Source organism: Ciconia boyciana, chromosome 11 (assembly GCF_034638445.1).
Source record: "Ciconia boyciana chromosome 11, ASM3463844v1, whole genome shotgun sequence".
Lineage (NCBI taxonomy): Eukaryota > Metazoa > Chordata > Aves > Ciconiiformes > Ciconiidae > Ciconia > Ciconia boyciana.
Window position 1 is genome coordinate 9,487,623 of NC_132944.1, and position 26,752 is coordinate 9,514,374.

General features: G+C 42.5%; 1 protein-coding gene across 2 annotated transcripts in view; it reads right to left on the reverse strand.

Moving 5' to 3' along the window:
• Window positions 1-10,049: 10,049 nt before the first annotated feature.
• Window positions 10,050-26,752, reverse strand: part of GRM7 (glutamate metabotropic receptor 7) — a 313,281-nt gene continuing 296,578 nt past the window's right edge. Inside the window, exon 10 of one of the 2 annotated variants that reach the window (XM_072876291.1) lies at window positions 10,050-10,224. In XM_072876291.1, coding sequence (XP_072732392.1) covers window positions 10,175-10,224 — 50 coding nt within the window. In that variant the 3' untranslated portion in view covers window positions 10,050-10,174. Of the gene's footprint in view, window positions 10,273-26,752 lie in introns of both variants that reach the window. The other variant, XM_072876292.1, reaches the window with a different exon arrangement.

Below are 26,752 nucleotides of genomic sequence, written 5' to 3' on the forward strand. Positions count from 1 at the left end.
GGTCAGATAAGATGTCAACATTTACCCCTTCCAATAGTTAAGAATTAGGGAAGAAAACTGCTGTTTGGCAGAACATATGTACCTGCATGTGAATTGTAAAGAGGCCAGCGAGGGACAGCCTTAGTTGTCCATGCATCAAGTGCAAAGGGAAGAAAAAATGGTGTAAACTTTTCTCTGGGTGAAGGTTGGAAGTAAGAACTAGGAGCTGCTGAAGTTCACGGGACAGAGTAGATGACACTTCATGACAGATGGAGTCATAAGATTAGGTTAATTAAAGATTTTCATAGCAGCTAATGGGTTCAGAAAAATATCTAAAGCTACTCAAATACATTTTGCACAGACCATTAGGCTGCCAAGAAAACGCATTTGCTCTTTGAATAGCATCAACAGTCCATGTGTTATTCACATTGTATAAGTACTATGAGATGAATTACATATAAAATTAATTTCACTGCTGAAGAAGGAATTGGGACAAGAAGTCACATTTTGGTGAGCTATTTCAATAAGCTCTTTCTTTTTTGTGTATTTGTAAATGAAAGACAACAGACAAATACATTTTCTACTGTAAATTAAATAGTCCTTAAAAGAAGCTCACCTCTAATAAAAGCACCTTGGCTAGATGAGAAGCTCTAGCTTGACTGGAAAGCAATTAGAGAAGACACCAATAAAGTGCTGTTTTGGAGGAGTTTTATATTTTGCATCTAAGTGTTAGAGTGGCAAGTTCCTGCTAAAGCTTAGGCGTGATGAACCGGGAAGATTATTTCATTTGCCTTCTGTACTTCCTACTGTTCTATTTTATTCTATTAATAGGAATTAGTTGGTAAGCTTCCTCAAGATCCTCCCATCTTAAAATTTCATAAACAGAATAAAAGTTAACACTGAGTCACTTATCTATGAGCAAAACGAATGTTTATGCTTTTCCATATGCTATTGCAGTGCATAAATTCGTACTTCACTAAGCACTACCCACATGTACCCCAAAGGGTTCGGTTTTTATCTCTTTCACTAACACATGTTCAACAGCTTGAGTCAACATGGAAAAAAATCTATAAAAGAAGCTGTGGTCTAAAAAACCCCAGTTTTTAATGACAGACCTGTAATTTATTGTTGATTAATTTGGGGAGAAGGTAACGTTTTCTCTCCGCCTCCCAGAGGAGGTGTGCCCGTCTCTCTGGGGGGGATCGCAGCTGGGGCTGCTCCCCTGCACGCTCCCTGTGCTCGGGCGGCAGCGAGGCCCTGGCTGCATCTAACATTCCATGAGGGGTTTGCATTCAATAAGTAGTTCATGGTTTTGATCTTGATTCTTACACAATTGAGAGTCTTAAGCAAAACAGCCACAATCCCATTGTTTTAATGGCAGAAAAACCATACAAATATACCCTTCTTTCTTCTGTTTTGTCCCTGAGATTAAGGAAGATTTTTACCAACTTTGGAGGCCAGCAACAGCATCAGGAAAGATGAAAGTAAAGCAAACTCTTTGCTTAACAACACCCTGGATGCATCTTTGTCAGCAGGGACTGAACCTGGCACTTTGGAGCTGAAACTGTCAACACCCACCCAAGTTAAAAAATAAAACCTGGCAGGACGGTCACAGCAATGTGATCCGTCTCTGAAGCCCACGGTGGAGGGGCCAACGTCACCTGGCAGGAGCAGGAGGTGCGTGTGTCCTTGCAGACGCTGGCCCGATGGTAGAAGTGCTGCCAAGCTCAGCTTTCCAAACAGAGAGCCGGTGGTCTCTCTTCCAGTTTTCTCCAAATTAGTTTAGCGTGGTGAAACTGGGACCTGGTGTAAACGCTTAGCTTGACGTTGCTGTGGCATCACTGGGTCAGTGCACAGTGGAGCAGCGTCGTTTGTCTCGCCATCGTCACGTCAGAGAGAAGCAATGCTGTGGTGTGCAGGGAGTTGGCATGCACCGCCTCGCTCGTCTCATTCCCTGACCCCAAATTCATACGTGATGGAGTCCCACAGTGGCCTGAAATAAATGATCCGTACTTAGAAGAATTCCTGCTGGCTGTAAGTAAACATTTACCATTTTAGCTTTAAATAATTCCAGAGTAAAATCACAATCATTAATATTCACTATATGATTTTGCTGTCTACAAAATGAATAAAATGAGTACAATAATCCAGGCAAAAAAGGGGTATGGATCATTTTTATGAATTATTTTCAAAAGGCAGGCTTTTATATCAGCATCCCGTTAAAACAAAGAGGGGGTTGTGAATGGAAGCGTATCATCCTTTATGTATACACTTAATGGTGAAGGTATAGGAAAGAGGTTGGCAGAATTTAAAACACATCCTGGCATACAGAGAAGAATAGACAAAGCTGTTTAAGTCTTCAGCCTGAAGACCATGGCTCCCACAATAGGGAAATTACTCTCAGACAGGAGTTGCACCCTTTTATAGGCCAAGTCTTCCATGCTGCCCCACCTATGCCATGAAGAAGCCCGTTGAGGCCAGAGGAGTCCTCTGCCGCACCGTCTGACATGGATTGGCTGCACTGACTTCACGTGCCCTTTTTACCTGTGGTTCCTACTATGGAGACCCTGAGAAAGGATGGTGTCAAAGACAGGAATTTATCAGGTTTGCAGGCCAGGTTTTTGTCTCCATGGGTGGAAGGGAGCAGAACCTGCTGTCTTCCTTGGCCACAGGGTTTTGATGTTCTCCTGCAACTACCACTAGGATTTTGGAACCCCCTGTGAACTCCTTCCAGAAGGGTATCATCTGACCTGCAGTTGCCAAAGGGGACGAGATACTTTCCTTTCTCTTCTTTCTTTTGCAGTTCTAACAATTCTTAACAACATAACCAGGGCTCAGATGCACCTTGTAATGCATGCACTTTTTTTTTCACCTATTTTTATGGAGCGTGCCTGGGGCAGTGCCCTCAGCTACTGCACTAGGGAGCCCCAGGGTCAAAACCAGCTTTGTAAAGCTGCTGTTTGATGATGTAGCAGCAGCGGAGCAGCAGTAAGACCCATGCCAAGCAAGGCACTTGGGACTCTGGAAGAGCTGATACTACTGTGATTTCACACGACGTGAGCAGAACAGCCCCACCGTGCTCCACCTGCATGCTGTTGGCAGGTTTCTGGAATCCAGCAAGATTTTACAGGGAACAGTTGCTTCATCTCAAGAAGACTTTGGCTTAAAATGATTCCCCTGTACCCATGGAATAAAGCTAAGATCTATTCAAGATTCAGTCAAAACCAAAAGATATAAAATAAAGGAATAAACAGAAACAGACAGGAGACCACAGAAAACCCTGGGGTTTATGCCACAGTGTTTTAACAGTTTTTATGCCACCGTATTGCAGAGCCTGAATTGACTTGGCACTGATAGATCTGGGGGCTGGAAAGTTGCTGGGGAGGGAGGGTGGAAGCTGGTTTTCCTGATGTGCAACTCACGTAGCCGATTTATCCACCGAAGCTGCCCAATGCCCACGTAAAAGCTATTCTTCATCAGCGCTGTTGGTACAAGCGCCTTTTCTCTGTGTATGGGAGGGAACTGTTGGCGTTTCAGTCAGAAAAAACAAACCCTTTGACCACCACCTCTCTGTGCCTGTATCTTGCTGTTTTGCACCCTGAGCCAGCCCTGGTGCAGCATCCCCTTGCCAGGCAGGGAGCGTGCCTTGGTGAGCTCAGCCTCCTGCCACGAAGACGCGTGTTTCTGAATGAGCGTACCTCTGAACGGTTCCTTCCTGAGGTACTTTTTTTGAGTCCTTGCTGAAAATGACTCATTTTTTATTTCATTATATTGCTTCATAATACTTAAGGTCTACCAAATTTGGTATCTGCAAGCAGTATCGTATGGAGATTATTATCCTTTTCAGCCATCTGTCCACGGACATCCAAACCTCTAGTCTTTTCTACCACACACCTCACTACATCACTTGCGTATGTCCAGACTGAAAAGCAATGTCTTTTTTCTTACCTGCTGCCATTGGTCAAGTTCTTTTACACCCATATTGCATGGTGTGAAAATGATTGTGGGAACATGTACTCATTCTCTCTCCTGATCCCAAGAAGCAGAATTGGGCCTTTTGTTTTGTGGATTTCAGGGACTGTGTGAGTGTGGGGCTAATAAAATGACGGGGAGGGAGGCAGAGGAGGCAGAGAGATGTTATAGACTGGCATTCATCAATAACAAAGTATTAATAAACTACCACACGTTCCTCTGCTTTCCAGGGAGAGGAATAATGCCAGCTGTGTGTCCCCTCTCCGCCGCTGCTTGGCAGCCCCACCGCTGCCTCCCCGCAGTCGCACCGCGTGGTCTGGCAGCCATCGGGACGGCTGCTGCCGCGCTCTCACCATGCCTGCGGCTGCAGCGCTTGAGAGGCATTTGCAGCCTGTTTCCTTAGATCGCCTAACATCTTAAATTGGGACTTTTTTCTTGGTCCTGATGACCAAGAGAGGATTAAAGGCATTGGCGTGTGCTGCTCGTGGGCTCTTCTGCTAAGCAGTGCAAAATGCAGCCTAGCTCTTCTAAGTGAGTTCCAGCAGGAGCTGGAAGGGAAAGCTGATACCGTTCCCTTCCATTTTCTGTACAGGGACTATTTTTGGTTTTGTGCATTACATGCAGCCAAATATACTACAGGCATCAGAAAAACTGGAGAAAAAAAAATGAAGTTGAGATCATTCTTATGGGAAAAATAGAAGGAGTACTCTTCTTGGGCAGTAAAAAATAAAAGCAGTTACTGAAAATAAAACAGTTACTGAAAATAAATGCGTGATACAAATACAAAGCTTGGTGGCTATATCAAGACAACGAACAGCAAATAGACATCCTGGAAAATAAATGCACTCCTATGCACAAGTCGTTAACAACAGTAGTTAAGGCAGTACGACCCCTGCCCTCTCTGGAGCTCTTGGATTTACTGACCGTGATATAGGGTAAAATAACTCATATAAGCGTTATGACGTATTGCCACAGCAGACACCCTTATGAAGGCTAGATTGTAAATACTCGCCAGGCACACAGCAAAAGGGGGCCTTTCAGAACATTACTGACCTGGGCTTAAAGCAAACAAACCCAACGCAGCATGTGGCTGAACGAGACCTTGCCAGTGCAGGTGGGGAGGAGAAGAGAGGGAGCAACGTTAACACGCACCAAAGCCAGCTCTCTGCACACTCCAGCAAGGAGAGCTGCAGTCTGCAAGGCGAAGGGTTCACGGCACCGAAGGCTACGCAGAGCAGTAAGCGCAATGCCTTGGATCCCACCATTTCCTATGTAATTCCTACCAATTTGATGACTTGCTCAGTGACTAGGAAGCATTTACACGGATGGGCTTTCCCAAACTGCTGGCAGGACCAAACACGCTCCTCTTAGCAGGCGTTGCTACTGAGATGTGGGAGAACCAACACGTGTCCCTCCTAGGAAGCTGACTGCACCAGCGGGCTCCCACGATGTGCTCTCAAAAGACTAAAATAATGCAGCTACTCTCTCGGTTGCCCCCCATAACCCTTCTTTCTTCATTCTCTCAGTAAATATTAAATAAAGCTCTGGTGATTGGCAAGCTTACAATAAAATAGGGAATTGAAGTTGGCAGCTCCAGATGTGGGAGGTGTAAGTTCAAATATATTTCCTCCAAAGTGTGGGCTGAAGGTGAATAACTGATAGAAACAAGCCCATAGGGCACAGCCCAAATCTTATGGGACTCCAGCTTTTGTAACCTCATGCATACAGCCACCCTCAACATATTCAAAATTTGTCTTTTTTGAAGTAGTTTTGGGAAAGGCCAGGGATGCTGGCAGCTGGTGGTGTAATTCTGACTCCACGGGATTCAAAGGCAAAGCATCCGCCGAGCTGGATGGAAGCAGCGTCTCACCCTTCAGCTTTTATTAATTTGTTATAAAGAATATTAATTATGCCCGTAGCACAAAAAGCAATTATCAAAATATTTTGCTAAACATGTTACGAAAAAAAAAACTGTTTACCAAAAAACACTCAACTATATCAAAGCCTTTACAAAAAGCTCTCTTAGAAATTAATAAATATGTTTGATTAGCACTTTCATGGATGCACAGATTCTGTATATGGAAGTATTATAGTGCATTTAATTATATATAAAGGCAATTAATGTCACAAATGAAGACTAAGCACTGACTCACCCTAAATAATTGTCATTATCTATCATATAGCATGCCCAGAAAGCTTAACTCTGCAATGATATTTATGAACAATAAACTTGGCATTAACATACCAAAACAATTTGGGTATAATTCAGGCTAAATAATAAATGGCAACAAAAAAAATCACTCCCATTCTTCATGATTTTTTCCTAGCGTAATCACATAGGCATTTTTCACAGTATGTTCATCATGATGAGAAGTGAAAAAATTTATTCTCTTGAGCGTGTGTGATAGATTGCACGCCAGAGATGGAGTGTGAGTACGTGCGCGAGTAGCTGCTCTGCCTCTCCGTGTGGGCAGCACCTCGGGGAGGTTGGGAGGTTAGTCCCGTGACTTGGGTGGCTGCATCTCTTCCAGCTGAAGGACAGCTTTCCATGGAGGTGCAGAGCCCGTGGTCACCTCTTACTCTACATACACTTACCGCAAGTAATCATCTCTCTGCTCTATACAGCCTGAGGTCTCCGTGCTAGAGCCAGCGTTAGTTTTACATGTTTTTTGCAGCACCTACTAGCACAAGTTCATGGGTTTTTTTGGTGGGGAAAATCTCACCAGCTGTCCTTGTCCAAGCTAAGTCCTTCTTACTCATGAAACGCCCCATCATTGACAGCTACCATTTACATGACATAAAACTTGTAGTCTTTAATGCAAAGGGCCAGCTACATTTGCATCTGTTCAGTTCACAGGTATAATAACACACTGACAGGGACCAAAGCCAGTGTCGTAATACCAACGTGTAGTCAATGGGTAATAAGATGAAGATGTTATGAAAACAATGGTAATGCTGTACTGATGCTAAGTACATCCAGTTGTATAATAAAGGACCCTAAATGGAGCTAAGGGCTCATTTTTTTGTTGTTTGAAAATGTGCTGTGTGGGTGTAATAGCATGGTGTAGCTTCTGGAATAAAAAAAATTATCAACAGTCTACAATGCAACATCTTCACCTTGTATAAGCTGTTAAAACAGTGCCTTGCTCAGTGACTCACTTCAGAGTTTTAATACATAGATATAGAGAGGTAGAGGTGATTAAAAAATTTACTATTGCATTTATATTATTAAATGCAAAATTAATCCATAAATATTTTACTACAACAAGCATGATTGTATATTGATTATAAATTATGTTTATATATGTATGTAACATAAAGTAGTTATCTATATATGGAAATACATACATCTATAGAGAGAGCTATTAACGTACTTTATCATATAGTTAGGTATAATACAGATGTATGAGTAGAGGTCTGACTTCTTTAATTAATTCTACACCGTGTGCATGGAGAAGCCGGTTAAAGGCTGGTTGAACTTTCAGTCGTCCCAGTAGGGGAACTGTAACCATATGATCTTGCCTGCACCGGCTTCACCAGTGATCTGGCTTTAGAAGATACCAGTGAATGACACAAATCAAAGTGAGCGTATTCCATGTAGTACTTTGATACATGAAAATATTTTCAGGGTTTTCATGCCTCCTCCATTTACTTACTTTTTCAAGCAATGATCAAGCTAGAAAGCCATTCAGGATGGATACATAATTTAAGACTGACTCTGTGTTAACCTGAAGTAAACTAGCAGAGAACTTTGACGTTGAGTCTGTGCACATTCAGAGGAAATTTGGCCCTGACTGCAGTCAGGTGTATAAAACATCAGCCAGCTAACCTGTAATGAAAAATACACATCATGAACCAGAGGCTTGTGGTTGCTATACATGCTTTGTGTGCATGTGTGTGAGAGTGCGTGTGTGCCCACACACACCTATAAAAATGATAAGCAGGAAAATGAAAGGCTCAGGTTTTATTCTCTGTTGGATCTAATGCAACATGAGCTGGGAGAAGAAATAAAAAAAAAACAACCAAACCCCACATCACTCCCTCCCAGCAGCACTCTTTCCTCCTTCCACCTCATTCCCTCCTCTTCCAAAAAAAGTGAAAAACAAACAAACCAACAAACCATTTTTTTTGCCCATTCAGAAAATAAATGAGGGTCTTTGAGCAAGAATCACTGTTTGATGGTAACATACTTATTTAGGCCAATGCTGGCTCTGTTGTGTTTATGGACAGTGTAGAGAAAAAGGATAATGTTGCAGAGCCTCTGCCTTCATTATTTGTTGGGCTGATAATTCATTTCTTGCTAACAAAGCCTTTACTTAGTTGGAATTTTATCTTTTGGCTGCTGTAATTCATTATTATATCTATGAATATTAAAACAACAACGAGAAGGCCTTGCAAACATCTATCCAGCTCCCATGCTTGCAGGCATAAAGAGTCAATCAAGGTCTGACATGGAGGTCTTCATCACTATGCACTGTGGCCCATGTTGCAGCTGTCAAATTTTCTTTTGATGCTGATTAACTTCATCAGTATAATTGATCAAGTTGTCTAGAGAAAATGGGAGGCTAAATACTTTCCAAAGTAATCGTCACATTGCACCCAAAATGCTGTTACTATGCTGAAGGCAGCACGCAGGTGCTGTGCTGCAACTGGAGTAAGTTTCCTCTCACCTCTTGCCTAAACTTTTCCCTTTTTTCCCCCCAGCTCACTCAACAGTTGCCTGGCAGATTGACTTTGATTAGTTGTTCATTTAATTGCGTTCTGGTGTGCTGTTGAACACGATATCCTTCAAAGTCATAAAGAAGACTCAACAGTTGAAGACAGCTTTGGAGACCATCGAACACAGTTACAGTTAGGGACTGTAACTTGGCTTTTGGGGGTTGTTACAGATCCCAGTGCTTAAAAAGGCACTTTTTTTTTTTTTTTTGTGATTAGCTTCCAGCTCCCCCAAGACCTTTTCCATACCCGCTCTTTGTGCACAGAGCCTGCAGTACCTCTGCGTCGGGTTTTTGGATGTCCACGTCTGACAACATCATGAAATAAACTTTAGTCACAAGGGGGGAGGGGGAGGGAACAACTGAAAAAATATATTTATTGGAGTAAATAAAAAAAAGTTAACCAAAATCCTTTATTGATACATTCTTGGATAATATCACAGGATCGAGAGAATGGAAAGGAAGGGAGGAGTTTGCAGCAAAGATTGGTTTCACTAAATTGGCACATAAGCAGCAAGATTAACGAAATTACTTATTACAAACAGTATAAAACATACATGCTTTTTTAAGTCCTTATCACACTGGTCAATCATGGTGGGGCATCAACAAAGAAAAAAACCTCAAGACATGTAAAAGCCATATTCTTTCCTCCAAATATCATAAGAATTATTGAAATTATTGCAAAATAGTCATATACCTTAAATAAAATAACAAAATAGAACACAAATACAAATATCAAACATAAATTATTAACATGTACCATAAAATACATTACTGGCATGCATTCCAAATATCAAGACCTCTACTAAAACTCAGCAAAAATCCTTTCTGCTTCCTCTGCAGCCCATCAGAGTTGTGAAGGGGTGGGGGACTAACTTCGCCAGCACAGTTTTTGGTCTTTAAATTCTGTTTTTGTTTGTTTAGTTAAAAAAAATAACGTATATGGATTGCAGTGATACAATAGTAATCATACAAGTCATGTACATAGGTCTTTTAAATTCTTAGTTGTTGTTTTTCTTTTAATGTGCTAAGTCTGAGAGAACAGGGCCTCAATGAAACTGCATTCAAAAAACAAACAGTGAACGCGAAACAACATGGATGGCAATATGCAAAAATCCTCACAAACTGTACAGAAAGTTCAAAAACTTGCAGTCTGGAAGTACATAGAAAGACAGAATTAGCCCCTTAAAGTCCTTGTAGCTGAACGCAGCCCACCCCGGGGAGCCCGTCCTCCCGTGCCGCAGCCGGGTGCGCGGGCACGGCGGTTCCTGTGGCCAGAGCAGGTCCGAGGCCACAGCCGACGGCAGCGCCAGCGACGTACTAAGCCGAGAGCGATGAAGGATATTTCAGGGAGCAGCCGTTGGGAGCGCGGGGCTCCTCCCGCGCTTTCCCGCAGCATCGCCGTGCCCTCGCCCCCCCGAGGCAGACACCCCGCGACTCGGGAGGAGGTCTGCGCCAGCAGTGGATGGAAATCCTCACCTGTCCTCTGCCCCACGTGGCAAAACGGACTAGATAACCAGGTTGTTATAACTGACGTACTTCTTTTTTGCAGCAGGGCCTGGAAGAAAACCAGAGAATGGTCAGAAACCCCACCAGCCGAGACCCCCTCGGAAAGGGCTGGCTGCTGGTCCGAGGGCTGCGGGCACGGGCAGGGATGCGCCGGCGGCTCCCGCATCCCCGTGAGCACCTTCCCTCTGGGCAGCACGTGGTTACAGACACGACTCCAGGCAGCCGGCTATTAGATCAGCCAAAGCAGCGTCTCCAGCTCTAGCTATTACTATAAACAAAATTACTGCTGATTGATTTTGTTATACTTTTGCAGTCTGTATGACTTCACTGCTGAGGCACCGTAACTAGATCCCACTAAGATTTCTTTTTTTTAAAAAAAACAGTGACATCCTCTCCAACTTCTTAAATCTCCTGGGCTAAACTTGTTTTTCTCATACATAGTGATTCTTATTCAAGTTCTATGACTTCTGAGAATTTTTCAATGTGGGGATCAAGGTACCAGCTTTCCTAATTACAACCTTCAAACCAAATCTGTTTGCAAGCAGAAATAGATAAAACCAGTCCGTAACTACTTTGTGAGCAATGCTACACAATTCCGTCAGTCAAAATTTCAAATATTTGCAGCTGAATACAAAGCAAAATATTCTGTGGTACTTTGGCAACGCTGGCATATTAGGGACATATCAACTGATAACATGTTCTCCATCAGGCATGTTAACAAAAACATCACTATTTATATGCAAATTCTGTAACTAGGATGTAACTACTTGTACTGGGCTTATGAGATTTTATATTGAACTGTGTTCCAATGAATATAGAAAAGGCCTTTCCCCCTTATTCATTGAAAAAAAAAAAAAGAAAAAAGAAAAAGCGAGCGTATGAAGTATGTATGCTCTTGCAGTAAAGATTAAAATCCAGTATTCTAACTGAGTTATCATGAGACCAGTTTAAGCTAATGGATATCCTCAAAAGGTTAAAATTACCAGGCATTGCTGTTATTATCGACTATTCTTATTCAGCATTTGTGGTTTTTTGAGCAACCTGGATTCAACAAAATACATTAACATGAATCATAATCAACCATGCACAGAAAACTGGATATATAAACAAACCTGAGCCTCAATGCATCCCCCAATAAAATATACATTTGGAAGATAAGTAAGAGAATGGGATAAGGCTGATTTTCTGGGATTGCTGAAAACCCTCTGCTCTTTTGCCTCCGCCACTGCCCTGCCCGGGGCAGGAGGGGTCTGCCAGCCCCCCGGAGCGTCCCCCCGGCTCGGAGACCTAACGCACCTCCCTCTGCTACCCACAGTCAGTGCATATTTTCCCTTGGCGTGTCCAACAGCCAGAAAGCATTATTAATCAGAGACCACTATTAATTTTTCAGGTGGCCTGCTTTTCAGAAATACTTGCTTAAATAAGGACAGGCTCTCCACCAACAATTCAGAATATTTTGAGAGTATAATGCATGAGGGTGCAGTCGAATGTAAATATTTTTCATGGTGTTCACTATCTTTTTTACTAACAAAGACGAAGAAACAATTTTACTCCTAGGTATTTTCAAGACTGCCATTTAAGAACCTCCTGTGTAACTCCAGTGCTGTGCACTATTATTCTGAAACCATAATTCAGCTGTTTCACCATGTTCCATACAAGAGTCAGAGCTGTCTGTTCAATCAAGCACTGATCCTACAAAATACTGATCATCTTCAGTTCCCATTAACTTCTCTTGGACACGAAGGTGTTCAACACATGGCAGGATAAAACTCGTTATCCTTCAAGGCTAGACTGCAAATATTCAGTAAACTGTGATATGCTATTAAATGCTGAAGAGAGGTAAAATGCAGCTGGAAAAAAATATCATCATGAAACAGGTTGCAAAGTAATTACATGTATTATTTTCTGATATACTTCAGCTTTATCCATTACATGCTCCAATTTCAAATACCAGCAGAGCTCCTATGACATGGAAGATTTTTGATACTCTCCAGTGCTGGTTCATATCATGTCCACCCCTCTAATGCTTACAGGGGTTTTACTCTAGCTTTCACAGCAAACCTGATACTTTGCTTGATGAGTTTTCTCACAAATTCAACCACAGTAGCTCATTTCTCATTTTCAATATGACAATGAACCACCAGTGCCAAATGAATTCAGCCAAGAAATATAGTTGATAGTGTGTACTTCCGTAACCTCTCTGTGCAAAGATGGGCTCCACGCATCTGAGCTGAGACAGTAAAGTTATCTTTGGCAGTGCTCTGCTTCACAAGAATAACGTAGTTGACAAAAGCATCATCCATAATTTAGGTAAAATGATCAATAAAAGCTTCATGGTTATTTTAGGAGAGGAAAGACAATATTCCCTGGTTCTAAAGGCTGTTAGGCCAGAGAAGATCATGTCTCTTGTTATGTAGCTGGTGCATTTCATAGCTCTGTTCCTGTACTAACTCCAGGAACCTGGAGCTCAACTGATGTATAATCCCCAGAAGCACTCCAGTCTTCATCTGAAGACTTCAGGAGAGAGACAGTCTACCTTGATAATGAATCTCTGCTGAGTCTCAGCTCATCATTATCACTGGCAATTAGCACCAGGTATGGATTTGTTTTTCCTCAAATAAATTAATTTACATGAAAGTGGGGAATGCTAATGAAACATCAGCATTACCAGAATTCACCATGCTTTAATCCAGGATACATGAGCATTCCCTGTTCTTTAAACGGAAAACAGATACAGATCTCATACGCTCTGTTGCTGTTAGTGTTAATGGATGATGGCTTTCCAACAGTGAAAACAGATTGTCCTCTTGCACATAACATGTACATGTTAGTTAACATACATATAATTATGTCAGCCTCAGCTGGCCATTGACTTAGACGTACTGGAGGCGAGCCAATGGCTATGATATGCAGAATCTGAAACTGGACTGTACCTTCTGTACAGAGATACACAGACCAACTGCGTCCCCCCTTCCTGAGGTCAGCGCAAAGGAACAAGCAAACAAACCGTGGGGTAAATGTGGGCTGCTAGCTATTTTTAAATACAGAGTAGCATGTAGAAAGGAAACACCCTGGATATTGACTGCCTGCATGCTGGCAAATAAATGTGCTCTTGAAACATTTGCATTGTATAACTTGTTTGAAAAAAAAGGGGATCTTTCTATTTAAAAAGAGGCTACATATTGCTATTAGTGACAAACGCCCTTTTCTGTTAATTAGTGGTGAATAGCAACAATGTTACTAGGAGAAGAAATCAGTATGAGGAATAACTGAAGAATACAATTTCATATATACAGACAGGACCACTGTACTGGAAACAATCTCCAGGCTCAAGTCCAGTCACAGGTAACCACATCCCATGCACTTGTCAAGCAGAGCACAGCACAAGATTCTTCAGCTCCCATTTTTGCCTTAACTTTGCTTGAAATTAAAATTGTTTTGTCCACCTTGTGGTGGAACCCAGCCTAGGCTGTCACACTTCAAAAAGTTTAGGTAGATCTGCTGCAGGGATGCAGAGAGTGATGGAAGTGTCATATCCCATTACTGCTAACACATGGTACTGGATAGAAGGAGGGTACAACTATCACATCTCCGTTGTGCTGCTGCTGACGTTGCTGTTAGTCTTCTGGTTTTATGAGCATTGCACTTACTCTCAATTTGAAAGTAATGAGGAACTTTGAAAAACCACGAAGGCAAGAGCAATACCTTCCAAGACGAGCTGAGACAGGATGGGTGTTCGATTTCCTGGCAGCTGGACGGGCAGAAGCATAAAGAAGGCACCTTGATCATCACAAAAGAAGGCACCTTGGTCATCACAAACCCCCGACACGTCATAGCATGGCGTTAATTTTAAGGATGTAGCTGTGTACAAGATACTGACAATCAACAGTTCTACATGAGCTATGAGTTGGCCTCAGCTGTGTACTGCACTTTTTTCCATTCTCCATGAACGGATCCCGCCCGCCTCCCTTGCAAGCATCCATTTCACGACGCTGGCACACAGCCTACAGCAGCACAGCCCAGCAGGAAGGATGCACTCATGTTCACTGTAAGTTACAGAAATGAAGACGACATGTATATCTGCACACGGAAAATAAACAACATTTCTTTACAGCACAACAATTAATTAAAACCCTTTCCTTTTCAGCTATTATCCGACCTGCCCGACAGGCGGTGGGGGACAGTGATAGTCTACACCCCTCCCCTGCCAGAAGTGAGTAACAGGGTTTGAAATAACTGCAGCTCTATGCCAACAACACATTAAAAACAAATACGCAGAAGCAAAAATCCTCTTTGGATATATAAGATTCATCACTTGACTAGTTTTCATTATCTTGAGCACGGGCCACAAAGAAAGAAGCTTCCACAGCATCCAAAAGCAAGGCAGATCTGTCAATACTTGCTCAGAGTGAGATTTAATCGCTTTCGCTTCAATTTTATGCACATTTGTAACCTCTTCCATGCTTAAAGAGAAAAGATTTACAGTGCAAAAGATGAATTTTATTACAGCCCACAGGCACCTCAAGCTATCAAATGTATGAAACATGATCTTAGTATTTCCAGCACTGAGCAAGAACTGATGTGATGGCTATGAGTCTGGAACTTCTGCTCTGATTTCCTTTGCAGTCACTGTGGCAGATGCTTACCTCCTCTTTTTCATTTTCTTAATTCTTGCTTAGAAACCTGTATCATTCATGCCAGGCAAAGCACAGGCTGATTATTAAATCCTGCTTCTAGTCCATCTAATAGGGAAATGGATGCACGTAGCTCCTCCTCTGGCTTTGTACCTGAAAGACACAGCTATCCACATGCTCTGTTGCCTTTAAATTGGGGAATATATATGAGAAAGAGATGAAAGCAACAGTCCTAAATGATTCTACATGCTTGCCCAAAACCCGACAAATGGAATGAAGCTTGGAGAAAATAATATAATTTTAAATTTAGTATCTAAATGTAAATAGATTGTTACATCACGTTTTCACATCTCTCCTGTTGTGCTCCCTACCATAGCGTATTGGCAACTTATCTAGTATATAAATATCTATGGTTGTATAAAAAATATTTCATTTTATTGCATGTGTCAGTGGGTAGTTGCTTGTCTCTGAGCTGCAGCCTGAACTGCATGACTTTTATGCAGATTAGCACAAAGAACCTCATGTTTTAATAATAGACTATGAATATATTAAATTACAAATATAACATGAGTAAAAAGTGTGTTCCTCCATAATTGCTTTACAGCCTTCTCTTCTCATAAATTACAACATCTTTAGCTGTCATATTTCCTTGTCACTCTCAGTAAAGCCGCAACAATTAGCGCCTCGGTGCCGAGGACAACCATAAATAGCAGCGGTGTTCCAGCCGCCTGAGAGGTTTGTCAGCAGATCACAAATGACAACAGGGAGGCAGAAGTTGCTAAAGAGATTGTTTCTGTTTCCTGATTGCTAATTTATCTAGTACATAAGTGGCCTGATGGCAACCCGGTGACAAGTTCAGAGGGGACGGTCTATCGTCTCCTGCTGCAGCACACGCTGCCGCCCCGCGCGGAGCGCTGCCCTGGCGGGGCGATGACTCAGTGCCACGCAGCATTGCATCCCCTGGATCTGCAGCCCCGGACGGGGCACACGTCACCCATCCACATGGTCAGCCTCCCTCGTGTTTGACATGCCAGCCAGAGGACACCGTTCTGCTCAGGTGATAAATGCTGTAGGAATGGTTTCTTCCTCTTTGTGTAGCTTTATCAAAACTGAGTCAACAAAAATACAGCAGTGAGTATAATTTAATCTCTAACATGAACAATACTCGTGTTGACGCACTGACTGAGGAATGAACAATGCAAATAAACTTCTCTGATCATCCCTGCATTACTTCTGATGGGCATGGCCCTCTAGATTCTCCATGTGGGATAACTGGATTGATTGTCCTTAGCAAATACTGAAGAACCCAGTGGAGGGAGAGACGGAAAGAGCACATTATACAGAACGCCATATCGAGAGGCAAGCGCTGCTTACAAAGAGTAAACTCACTTTGGAAATTAATAGAAAAACAATTATGTAATAGAACTGTATAGATTTGTACAGTCATCACTCATACTCCTTTTGCTACTCTTGTGACACACTGTGTATTATGGCTTGTATTACTAATATGCTGCTTGTAATCTCCATGACATGCTAGAAAATCAAAACCAGAATGGAAGTGGGTGGTGTCAGTTATATTTTGTCTTTTCTTACCTTTTTTTTAAAACATGTTTCAAATTCCTTAATAAGATTTCATCCCTCTGCTTTGCTCTTGTAAAGTGCTTTTCTTTCTTATTTTTATCCAGTATTGAGAGTGATGCCACCATAGAATCCTGATAGGCATAAGGGCAATAACTGTATTTCTAGATGAATGCTAGACCATGGCACGGATCTTCTCTGATGGGGGGTTCATCCAGAAGAAACTCGAGACACCTGGAAACCCCACCCTGTCACAATCTCTTTGTGAGAGACGCAAATGTTTGTCTTTATAAAAAATAACTTTTCTCTAATTTGGTTGGCTATCGTACATGGTTAATGCTACTGATTTCATATCCCCCCTTTTGCAATTGCCTCACCCCTCCCATCCCGCTCTGCCCCATCAGTAGTTTCACCTAACCAATACTTGGGAAATGTGGGTTCAGATTTTGGAGAAGGATGTTCTGCATGTTACAGCAGCAGCAAAAACACATGGAGTGAGAGAGAGAGGCCTGAGGCTGGTTAATTCTCTAGAAAAGCCGGAATCTGTGAACAGTGTAATAAATTCATTAAACGCCATCAAAGAGTGCTACAGCAGGATGGAGGGCGCGTGGGGGGAGATAACAGCTTTAGGATGGTTACAGCACGAGCTTGGGAACGCCTCTCCGGCAGAAAAAACCCAGGTTTCCATTTCTGTTTCACCAGCTCCAAAACCAAATGTGATTTTCAAGTGTGACGATTGGTACATTTTGTGTGAATTGGTATCCAAGGTACAAGACCCTAAATTGTCACTGCAAATAGGATCAAATTAAGCAGCCCCAGACATGGAACATAAAGCTGAGAAGGAACTAAAATGGTGTAAAAAGAGAACAGGGCCGCGTCGCTTAGCAACCACCACCTTTTTGGGTGGATTATGCAAGTCTGGACACATTTGTACCGTTGACAGTTGTTGCTTGTAATGTAAAGGAGCTTTTCTGTATCTCTGTGTGACAAGTTCAGTTAGGTGGTGAGGCCCATGAGACCACGCCAGGCGAGCACCAGCCCGAGCGTGACCAGCATCCTGGTTATGGCAGCAATGACCTGCTCCAGTGCAGACCTGCTCCAGAGCTGGGTTTGCAAGAGGTCTGAGGCTGCTTCATTGAGGTTTCTGATTCATTCTCCTAGAAGTAGCACGGCTCACGGGATTAGGTTATTCCCCTCTGGAGAAAAGTCACAAGAAAAGCTGAACGCTGTGGAAGGCTTAGTCATCCTCCTCATCCGTCACTGATTCTTTCTCCAACAGGTTTAGGTAACACCAAACCAAAACCTCCACGCACATAGTGTTGGTTCTTCCAGAACCTCAGTCTGGGCTTGCAGGGTCGTTCCTGAAGGAACCACATAAGGTTTGCGTATCTCTGTTCTCATCTATGGGAGGAGGAGTTCAATTTAAAAGGTCATCAGCTCTTTGCAGAGACTGTATTTACTTAATTTACTTTGCTAATGAATAGACACTTTCCTGGGTGGAAGTGCCACCGCTGCCGGCAGGGCTGCCAAAGCCCTGCTGGAGTGCCACCAATTCCCCAAGTTCCCCCACTGTTACGCTGCGACTGCTTTTCCATCACAGATACCTGTCAGAAGCCCTCTGCAAGTCCGAGATCACCACCCGTGCTCAGGGCCAGCTCAATCAGTTTTGCAGAGGCACTAGTGGGTAAGCGAAGTTACACAATCCACAATTGCATTTTGGCCTTCAGTTCAATTAAAGTAACTGCTGGAGTTTAATTATGGCCACGCTTCTCTAAATTGTAGCTTTGTTCCAATGGCCTTTGGCAGAGCAGTCCACGTCTGCTGTGTGTCTGTCTCATCCTTGCTCTGTCCCTGTGCACATGATGGCACAGAGATGGCACATCTTACTCTGTGTGTTGGAGCTCTTATAGAAAAAACCTTCACTTGGGGAGGAGAGAGGCTTTCACAGCTGTGTTGCTTTACTATGGAAAAAAAAAAGATCTGTTGCAAGAAGAACAAACAATTTTAATAGCTGCAGCTTGCCTGGAGTACAACTAAGCCAGACCTCACTTCCAGCAGCTCTCCCGCCCCACAGCCTCTCCTGCTCACATCATCCCACTGCTGATGGCCCACTTCCTGACATTCATCTGTGATCCTTCTGTGGAGATAACATTAAAATCTACTTACACGCTGAACTGATGTTTGCTTTCGCCGCTTGAGTCGACAGCAATAGACTCCAGCCCCGGGGAGAGGACGGGACGATGTTCTCCTCTCGCTCAGCTCTGATGGACAGTCCCTGGAGGAGCTGCTCCGGTTGGGGGTTTTGCCTTTTTTAAGAACTTAGAGAGTTTTTTTTTAGTGCTAATCTCTTCTTCCGTTTTATTCATTTAAACTGAAGTGCTGTAGGTTGCCAAGCAATTACCACCAAAATAATAAAATGCACCAGGTATTAGGAATAGCTGTAAAAATCTTCCAAAGGTAATTTGAATATTTCCTTCAGTTGTTCCTTGAAAGATGAGTTTGGTATCAAAGAATTTCCCATTCCATTATGATATTTGTTTTGGCTTTGCTGAGATTCATTAGATAGGCTGAAGTTTTCAAAGGGTAGCGCTGAAAGATGCTTGCAAACTGCAACCTGAAAAATTGCCCCCCTCAGCCACGTCTGTGCACCTGTCCATGGAGGAGTCAGGCCTGCCCGCAGCAGGCACTGCGGGCGGGTGAGGTGTTCCTGCTATTTAATACAGAACGCGTTGTGGATGAGGTGTTCCTGCTATTTAATACAGAACGCGTTGTGGATGAGGTGTTCCTGCTATTTAATACAGAACGCGTTGTGGATGAGGTGTTCCTGCTATTTAATACAGAACGCGTTGTGGATGAGGTGTTCCTGCTATTTAATACAGAACGCGTTATCGGGGAGATTCCTGCTGGCAGGGAGGAAGAAAAACATCTGTGTAGTCAGGAAGATGAAAGTCTTGCAAATATATATATAAAGGAAACAGCTCACCAAAATATCATGGAGTAAGCTTTCTGAAGCCAAACTCTTCACACTAATTAAGGACAGCTGATAGGTGAATATGAATAATAAAAAAGTCCTGCAGATTTTAACTGGGAAAAAACCCAAACAACTAGGCTCATTGGACAAATGTAGAACAAATAATTTGCCTGGCTTTAAAATTTTTTATATATATATATATTTATATATATATATATAAAAAAATATATATATTCCGATATTCACATATTCAGGTATTTTCTTCACAATTTTCACAATACGACTGTCTCATTTTCTTCTTCTATGCATTTAGAACTTTTGCAACAAAACGCAATTACATTTGCAGAACCTGATTTGCTGCAGAGGCCATACTGATCTATGCAATGCAAAGAGAGAGAAAACAAGCTCATTGTCCCACTGCGACCTGTGTCACCGTGTAAACAGGCAGGAACAGCATTGCCAGTGTTGGCTTCAGGAACTCTGTTTCAGCCTAGCAGCTGGGAGGGCAACTGTTCAGTTGACTCTCTTGGGCTCAGATTGGGTCAATAATGTGACATTCTGGTTAACACCTTAATCCAGAGAAACTGCTGAACCTAAAGCCACTCCAACTATTTGCCAAAGATACATTCCTGTATTGCGCTGTGTGTCCTTCAGGAGGCTTGTTTCTGTATGCCACCTCCAAAACGCAGGCTGTGCCTATCCTGTGAGCTACGCTGAGCCTACAGGAACACGACAGAACCTGCCTGCACGTCCACGCCGAGCACAGCTCCCACCGCAAGCCCAGGAGAACTTGTCTGACTGCATTTGACTATACACTGAGATGGATGGAGAACATGCAGAATGATCCCATCTTTACTTGGAAAGCAAAAGCAACTTGGTGGCAGTGGCTTTTTAAAGTATCCCACAGTTGTAATTAATTCACCCGCTGCTGCTAGGAATGGATTAAAACCCACATGCATGGGATTTAATACTGCAGAGTTTATCTGATGGAATGAGAAGTGGTGAAGAAAATCCCAAAGCTGGCTGAAATCATCACAAGTCGGGTTGAGCCATATGGACAAATTTTTACCTAGCATAGACACATAATATAGAGCTTAAGGTTAGAGTCTAATGAGCTGTCACAAAAATGTCAAATGCTGCCAAAGAAAAAAACAAAACATCCTCCCCCACATGCACACACAGAGTAATTTAGGAAGACAAGGCCAGATTCTCTATTGGCTCAACTCTACTAACGTGAACAAGGTGGCTGGAAGCCAGACGTCCAATCGATCTATCTAGTTACATCACCAAATGCCACTCAGATGTCTTTGGTTCCAATCTGCAAAGCGGTGATAATGTTTATAAGCTCCTACCTCAGAGGGAGATCATAAGGTGAACACCAATGCCTAGAAATCTTGCATAAGTGATTAATGCAAAGAGAGAACAATCAGAAAAATAGCCTAGGCAATCTTGCCCTTCAGTGCTGCTTTATATACACTTGATAACCTGGATTCACCCGCTTCACCTCTGTTACATTCAGAATGCAATTAATAACGAAATGATTACTTCAAATTATTAGAATAATTATGTTTATGCATATGCATGCAAATGTATTGTTCAGAGCAGGGTTGGGCAAATGCTGCAGGTGTATTTCTATCTAAAGAGCATTCACACGTCTGTCACTTTACACAGCTTCCACATCTAAATTCCTCATATTCTAACCAGGGCTACATTTTACCTTTAGGCCTTTCTTATTATTACCCCTTTTAGAAATGGATATTTACCCTGTCTATCATGCAGCCCCTAAGCAAACTCAGACTGCATAGCTAGTGAAGTGAATGATATAACTACACTTGAAGTGAGCCTTGAACCCAGGGGACTGGCAAAATGTCGTACAGAGTAGTGCCAGGGCCATAAGTAACAATTACAAATATCCAATGTAATGGGTTCTTTTAACGAGGATTGCTTCAAAGTTCCCAGAAGGATTTAATAGGAAGCAAGGGTACGACCTTGCCAGTTCCCCAGGGCACACTGGGATTTGAAGTAGGTTTTTCTTTAAACAAAAGCCCATTTTTGCTTATAAGGCTTTCAAGTAGTAGTGCTATCAGAGGCATATGTTTTTAATTCATCAGGTTTTTTTATGATGCACTTTTTGTGAGAACAGAGAAAGTATCCGATAGGAAGAATAATAAAAGCAGTTCTTGGGTGAGATAATGGCATAATGATAGAAATCAGTTCAGGTCAAAGTGGCAACGACATGACATTCTTATAGCCTAAGATAGTTTGTTAGGGTTTGAGTACATAAAATATATGTTTGCTTTGTCATTCTGCAGATGTATTAGATTGAGACCAATCTGCTGTTGAACTTTTTTCTCAATAGGGATGAAGAAATTCTAAACTCAGACAATGTAGAGAAAGTGATTGTATTAGACAGATGCTTGCACTACAGTACAAAGCTAGAAAATTCTGACTTCATTTCGAGCAGAATAATACCCATTAGTTTCAGTGAAGCAGGCTTTCCCACAATGAATCCCAGAAAGAACGGGATGCTTATCATACCGATCACCCTAAAACCCACAAAATGATGTAAAGATTATTCTGCAAAGTCAGTATGCACCATTGCACATGGCACTTACCTCTTTAGGAAAATAAAAGAAGAATGAATAGCTTATTTGAAAGTTGGGCACATCTTCATATAGTGCACTGGATAAATAATGAACTCTAGCTCATGCACTGCCTTCAAAGCCACACTTCTCTAGCACAAGAGGAAAGAAATAGAGCTGTATGTGGTTGGAAGTTTTGCCTAATGCCAGAGGGTAACTGTTACACTTCTCTAACGTTGCCCTGTGGACTGCAAATTTAATCTGTCCTTGTAAAGACAAGTAAGGAAAAATCCTATAGAATGTAGCACAAAACATACACTTTCCATTTTTAGGACAGCGTAATGGTGAACTCCACAGTTAAGCTCCAGCTCTACAGACAAGAGTGGTATTGGACCCTGCGGCTGAAATCCCACTTCCACTCAAGTCAAGGGCAAGGCACCTGCTGATTTCAGCAGAGCCAGTATTGCTTGCCATAAAAATTTACAGTATAGCATAAAATAATGTGGAAAGTTATTGGTTTCTTATGACGCTTCTATAGTATTTTTCCACTTGGACACAAGGAGCGGTTTTGTGTTTCTTGTGGTTTTCAAGCACTCTGCTGCAAGCAACTGTGCGCCCCACGGACCTTCTCCCCTGCCAACAGCCCACCATATTAATTTTCCCATCTGAGCCATTAAAAGAAAATGTGACTTTGAGTCAAAGAACAGAGCCAGACACATACTGTTTACGGCCTAAAAAATCATCATGATTTTGCTGGAAAGATAATGAAGATGGAGATTTTGAGTCAGGTAATAAGATTGCAATAGAAAAGGATTAGTTGTACCCTCCTAAATAAAGGCTAAAATCAACAAAGTATTGTACTGCTGAAGAACATCAATCTTGAGCATGTTTGGCCGCATCTTTCTCCTATCTCCTACTTGTCTGCTTTGCAGATAAAAACTTCTGGGTCAGGTGAAGTTTGAAAGTATCTGCAACACTGGGATCAAAGGATAAACAGCAGAAAGTCTTATCAATGCTTCCAGCAAATGAAAGATTGCAGAGAGGCTTAAAGAAGACCTGGCATGAGGAACAGCCACATAGCTGGCTGGCACGCTTGTGCACCTCGTGGTGAGATGTAGTTAGGGGATCAGACCAGGGAGCAGAAATCCCCCTCTGAGCGAGGAGGCAACGGGGAGCACGCAGCGGGAGCTGATTCCCAGCGGACAGCAGAGTCGCCGTATGCACTTCCACAGCGACTAAATTCACCGTGCTTCACTGCAGGCAGGAGCGTGCAAAAGCCCCATCGCGTAGCTAGAAAAGTGCACAGGATCTTTAGGAATCATTAGGAAATCTTTGGAATCTTTGGAAACAGGATCTTTGGAAACACATTAGGAAATGTGTTTCCAAATCTTTATGAGATCATGGCAGGGAAGAAACAAAACCAATTCATATTATTCCGTAATTGGAGCTGACAGTACAGAAAACATACTAATTTAAACTACATTTAAAATGTTTCCATTTGAATGCTGTGGACTGGAAAGATAACAAATAGTAGCAAATTATTTTTACCTGCTTAAAACACAGTAATTAACAGTACTTTGGTTATCTTACCTGGAAAGCCAGGCTCTGTTGAGAGCTGTTAAAGCCAATTGTGAAAACAGTTTGCATGAAACATAATTAAAATTATGACCTGAGTGATCTTCTAAAACATCCCAAAGGAGCCCCTGAAGTCAGAGCTTTAAGAAAACGATTCCTCTCTACCTCTGGACTTTGTTCCTGAACTGGCTCCTAAGCGTCCTCCAGCGCCTCGTGCTCCTTCCACTTCTGCTGCTGCCCTGCCCCGTGCCCTCCTCTGCTGCTGCCAGCCCTTCCCGGCCCCTCGGCACGGCCGGGGGGCTCTGCAGCTGCCCTGCTCTGCCCAGCACAGCGGTGACGCTCTCCAGCTGGGTCACATCTCTCCATCGCTCGTCCTGGAATCCTGCGATGTATTGTTCCCTTCTCTCCAGCTACTGAGGACTAATAAAAAAAAAAAACCCACCCAAACCCATATCTGACACTCTGCCTAAACAGCACTCTTCTTCAGTCAGCCCCTATCCTAGCAATACCCCAGCACTTCTCCGTGAAAATCCCTGGGTTTTCACCCAAGCAGATACACAAGTAAATACACGGTTATAAAGTAATCACGCACATCATAATTTTCTTTCTTATACCCACATTCAGTAAATATAGCTTTACGTGTCTAGCTACTTTATCCACTCAATGATCAAAGAATTGAAAATGTTTTGCAATTAATCATTGTACTTAATTAAAAAAAAAAATCAAGAAAACAAACTTTCTGTGCAGCTGCTAAACAACATGAATATAGGATTGAACAACCTTTTTTTTTTTCTCCCAACTGTATTCAGTTACGGGTTTCACACTGAGTTAGAGTACAGAGGTATTTTCTGTTTACTCTTTTAATGAATTACAAGCAATTCCATTATTTACTGTGTTTATTTCCAGTTTTTTTTCCTACAAACTAGCGCATTACCCTCCAAACAGCCCCCTGAATGCAGTGGCTGTATCTCTGTGCAGTGCCAAACCAAAAGCCTTGCTAGGACCTGGGCGCAAACAAAGCAGCCCATTTCAACTAAACAACTCAGGCACTCGCAGAGTCAGAACCAGATTCATATTTCTCACAATTTGGAAAGACACACATTATTTTTCAATAGAAAACTGAAACCAAGATGACACCTGGAGAGAAAACTTTTGCAGAATTTGGATTTTGTCCAAGTCAATCTCCCAGTCAATAAACTGCCCATTCACGCCATCAGTCACATTTCTGAGCAAACCACAGCTCTGCTTCTGACGTGCATGACAAGGGAACCAGGCAACGGGGAGAAAAATGACATCTCGCCAAAGGACTGTTAATCTGAAGCTATCATCGGACGTGGATGACAAGGTTACACCGAATACAATCTCCCTGTGTGAGAGAAACAGGTCATAGTTTTATTTTAAATCACAATTAAGTGTCATATTTATTGCTCCATTTGTTCTTTCCAGGAAAACATAATGATAGAAAAGACTGAACAAACACTTCAACATCCCGTGGGTAACTGGTTCCTACTCGGTACATCCTCTCCTCTGAAGAGATGAATTTCCCTTGGTAAACACTGGATACAGAGCTGTATTTTGTACCGGTTTTTATGGAGACTTTTCCATTACCCAAGCACATCCCGATTGCTCGGGGCAGTGACTATGTGCTCTGTGAGGCACATTGTACACTGGGGCCAAACCCGTGATAGGACTCCGCCTGGCTTGTACTTACACTGCACCAAAACCTCCTTTCTGGGTTGTCTCTGTGTCTCTGAGTCAGCATAATCCCAGAAGAAACTGGTGCCAACCTTTTGTTAGGTCATTTCCTTAGGAAACCGCATTTCGTCCTGCTGTGACACACGCAGAGCCCGGTGGGGACTTTGGTTGGTTTCTCTACTCTTCAGGTGTCCCGGCACCCCCGGGGATGCCCCATTGGCTGCACGGGACCGGGTTCAGCCAGCACGGCGTGGCTTTGCTTGCAAGACCTGGGTCTGTTACCTCTCCCTCCAGAGAGGGGGTCTATAGAGCTCCAGCCCTGTGATGCTACTGGCAAGATTAAGACCATATAAAAGGCAACGTGTGCAGTACGGGGACGCTTGGCTACGGGCCATTTCTGGCAAGATCCACCACTGGGAGGATGACACTGTCTCACTGCCCCAAAGGAGATGAACCTTGTATGAGAAAGTCCAAATGGCAGGGGTCACTGCCCAAGGGTCATCAGAGAGCAGTAAAGATACTCTTTCAACATTAGACTCTGCTACACATGTTAAAAAAACATTTTAAACTGTATTCCCCTAACGCTTTATAATTTGGCACACCACCTTAAAACAGAAGAATAATACCACATTAAACTGCAGGTCTCTTGGCTTTAGAAAGATGCGCAGACTCCTGATTCTTCCGCAGAGAACGTGTGCGTGTGTGCGTTTGTTAGCCTACATGGATATTTGGGGTACGTTTGCCCTGGAAAGCGAACGAGGACACATGCACAGCAATCACAGTCTTCATCCCTCTCACGCGGGAAGTCTGAACTACTTCAGTATGGAGCAAACGCAATACCATACCACTGACAGGGTGCAGTTCCTCACCTGAAAGGAACTCCCCTCCTTTTCTTCAAGTTGGCCTGCTCAAACTAGTTGGCAAAGAGTTGCAAGTAACAAATATCTTAACAGAAAAATCAAGAATGTTCATGAAGTGCAAAGAGGCTAAATTCACTGGAAAATTTATTCATGGTATATAATTCTGTAATACAGTGTCTAACAAAATTACACTCTGAGCTGCATGGTTAAACAGTACAATTTTGCTGCAATCAACATTTAATTTTTTTGCAGAAAGTCTTGATTTCAAATATCCTGGAAATGTTTAACAGCTGATATTAATAAGAGTACAGATTTAATATATGACTCTTTATTCCATGGACATGATAAGCATCATGACAAGTGGTGTAACTATGGCAACTATTTTTTTTTTTCTTTCTTTTTCCACTGAACAGCAAGAACAGACATCTCACTAGATGCAGTGCCAGACTCTTCTCCCAGGTAAGACTCAGTGCTCTGGGTTACAGAGGACTAACTAAGCCAAACATCAGATCCTGGGACTGGAATGCCTTTCTTTCCTATTATGTGTGTCCATTTTATTTCATGGGCATTTACATGTATTTAGCCATTAACATAACTCCCTTCCTTTTTTTTTGCACTATGGCTAGAAAATAAAAACATGCCTTTGTTCCTGCTGTCAGACAGAGTTCAAAACCAACAATCT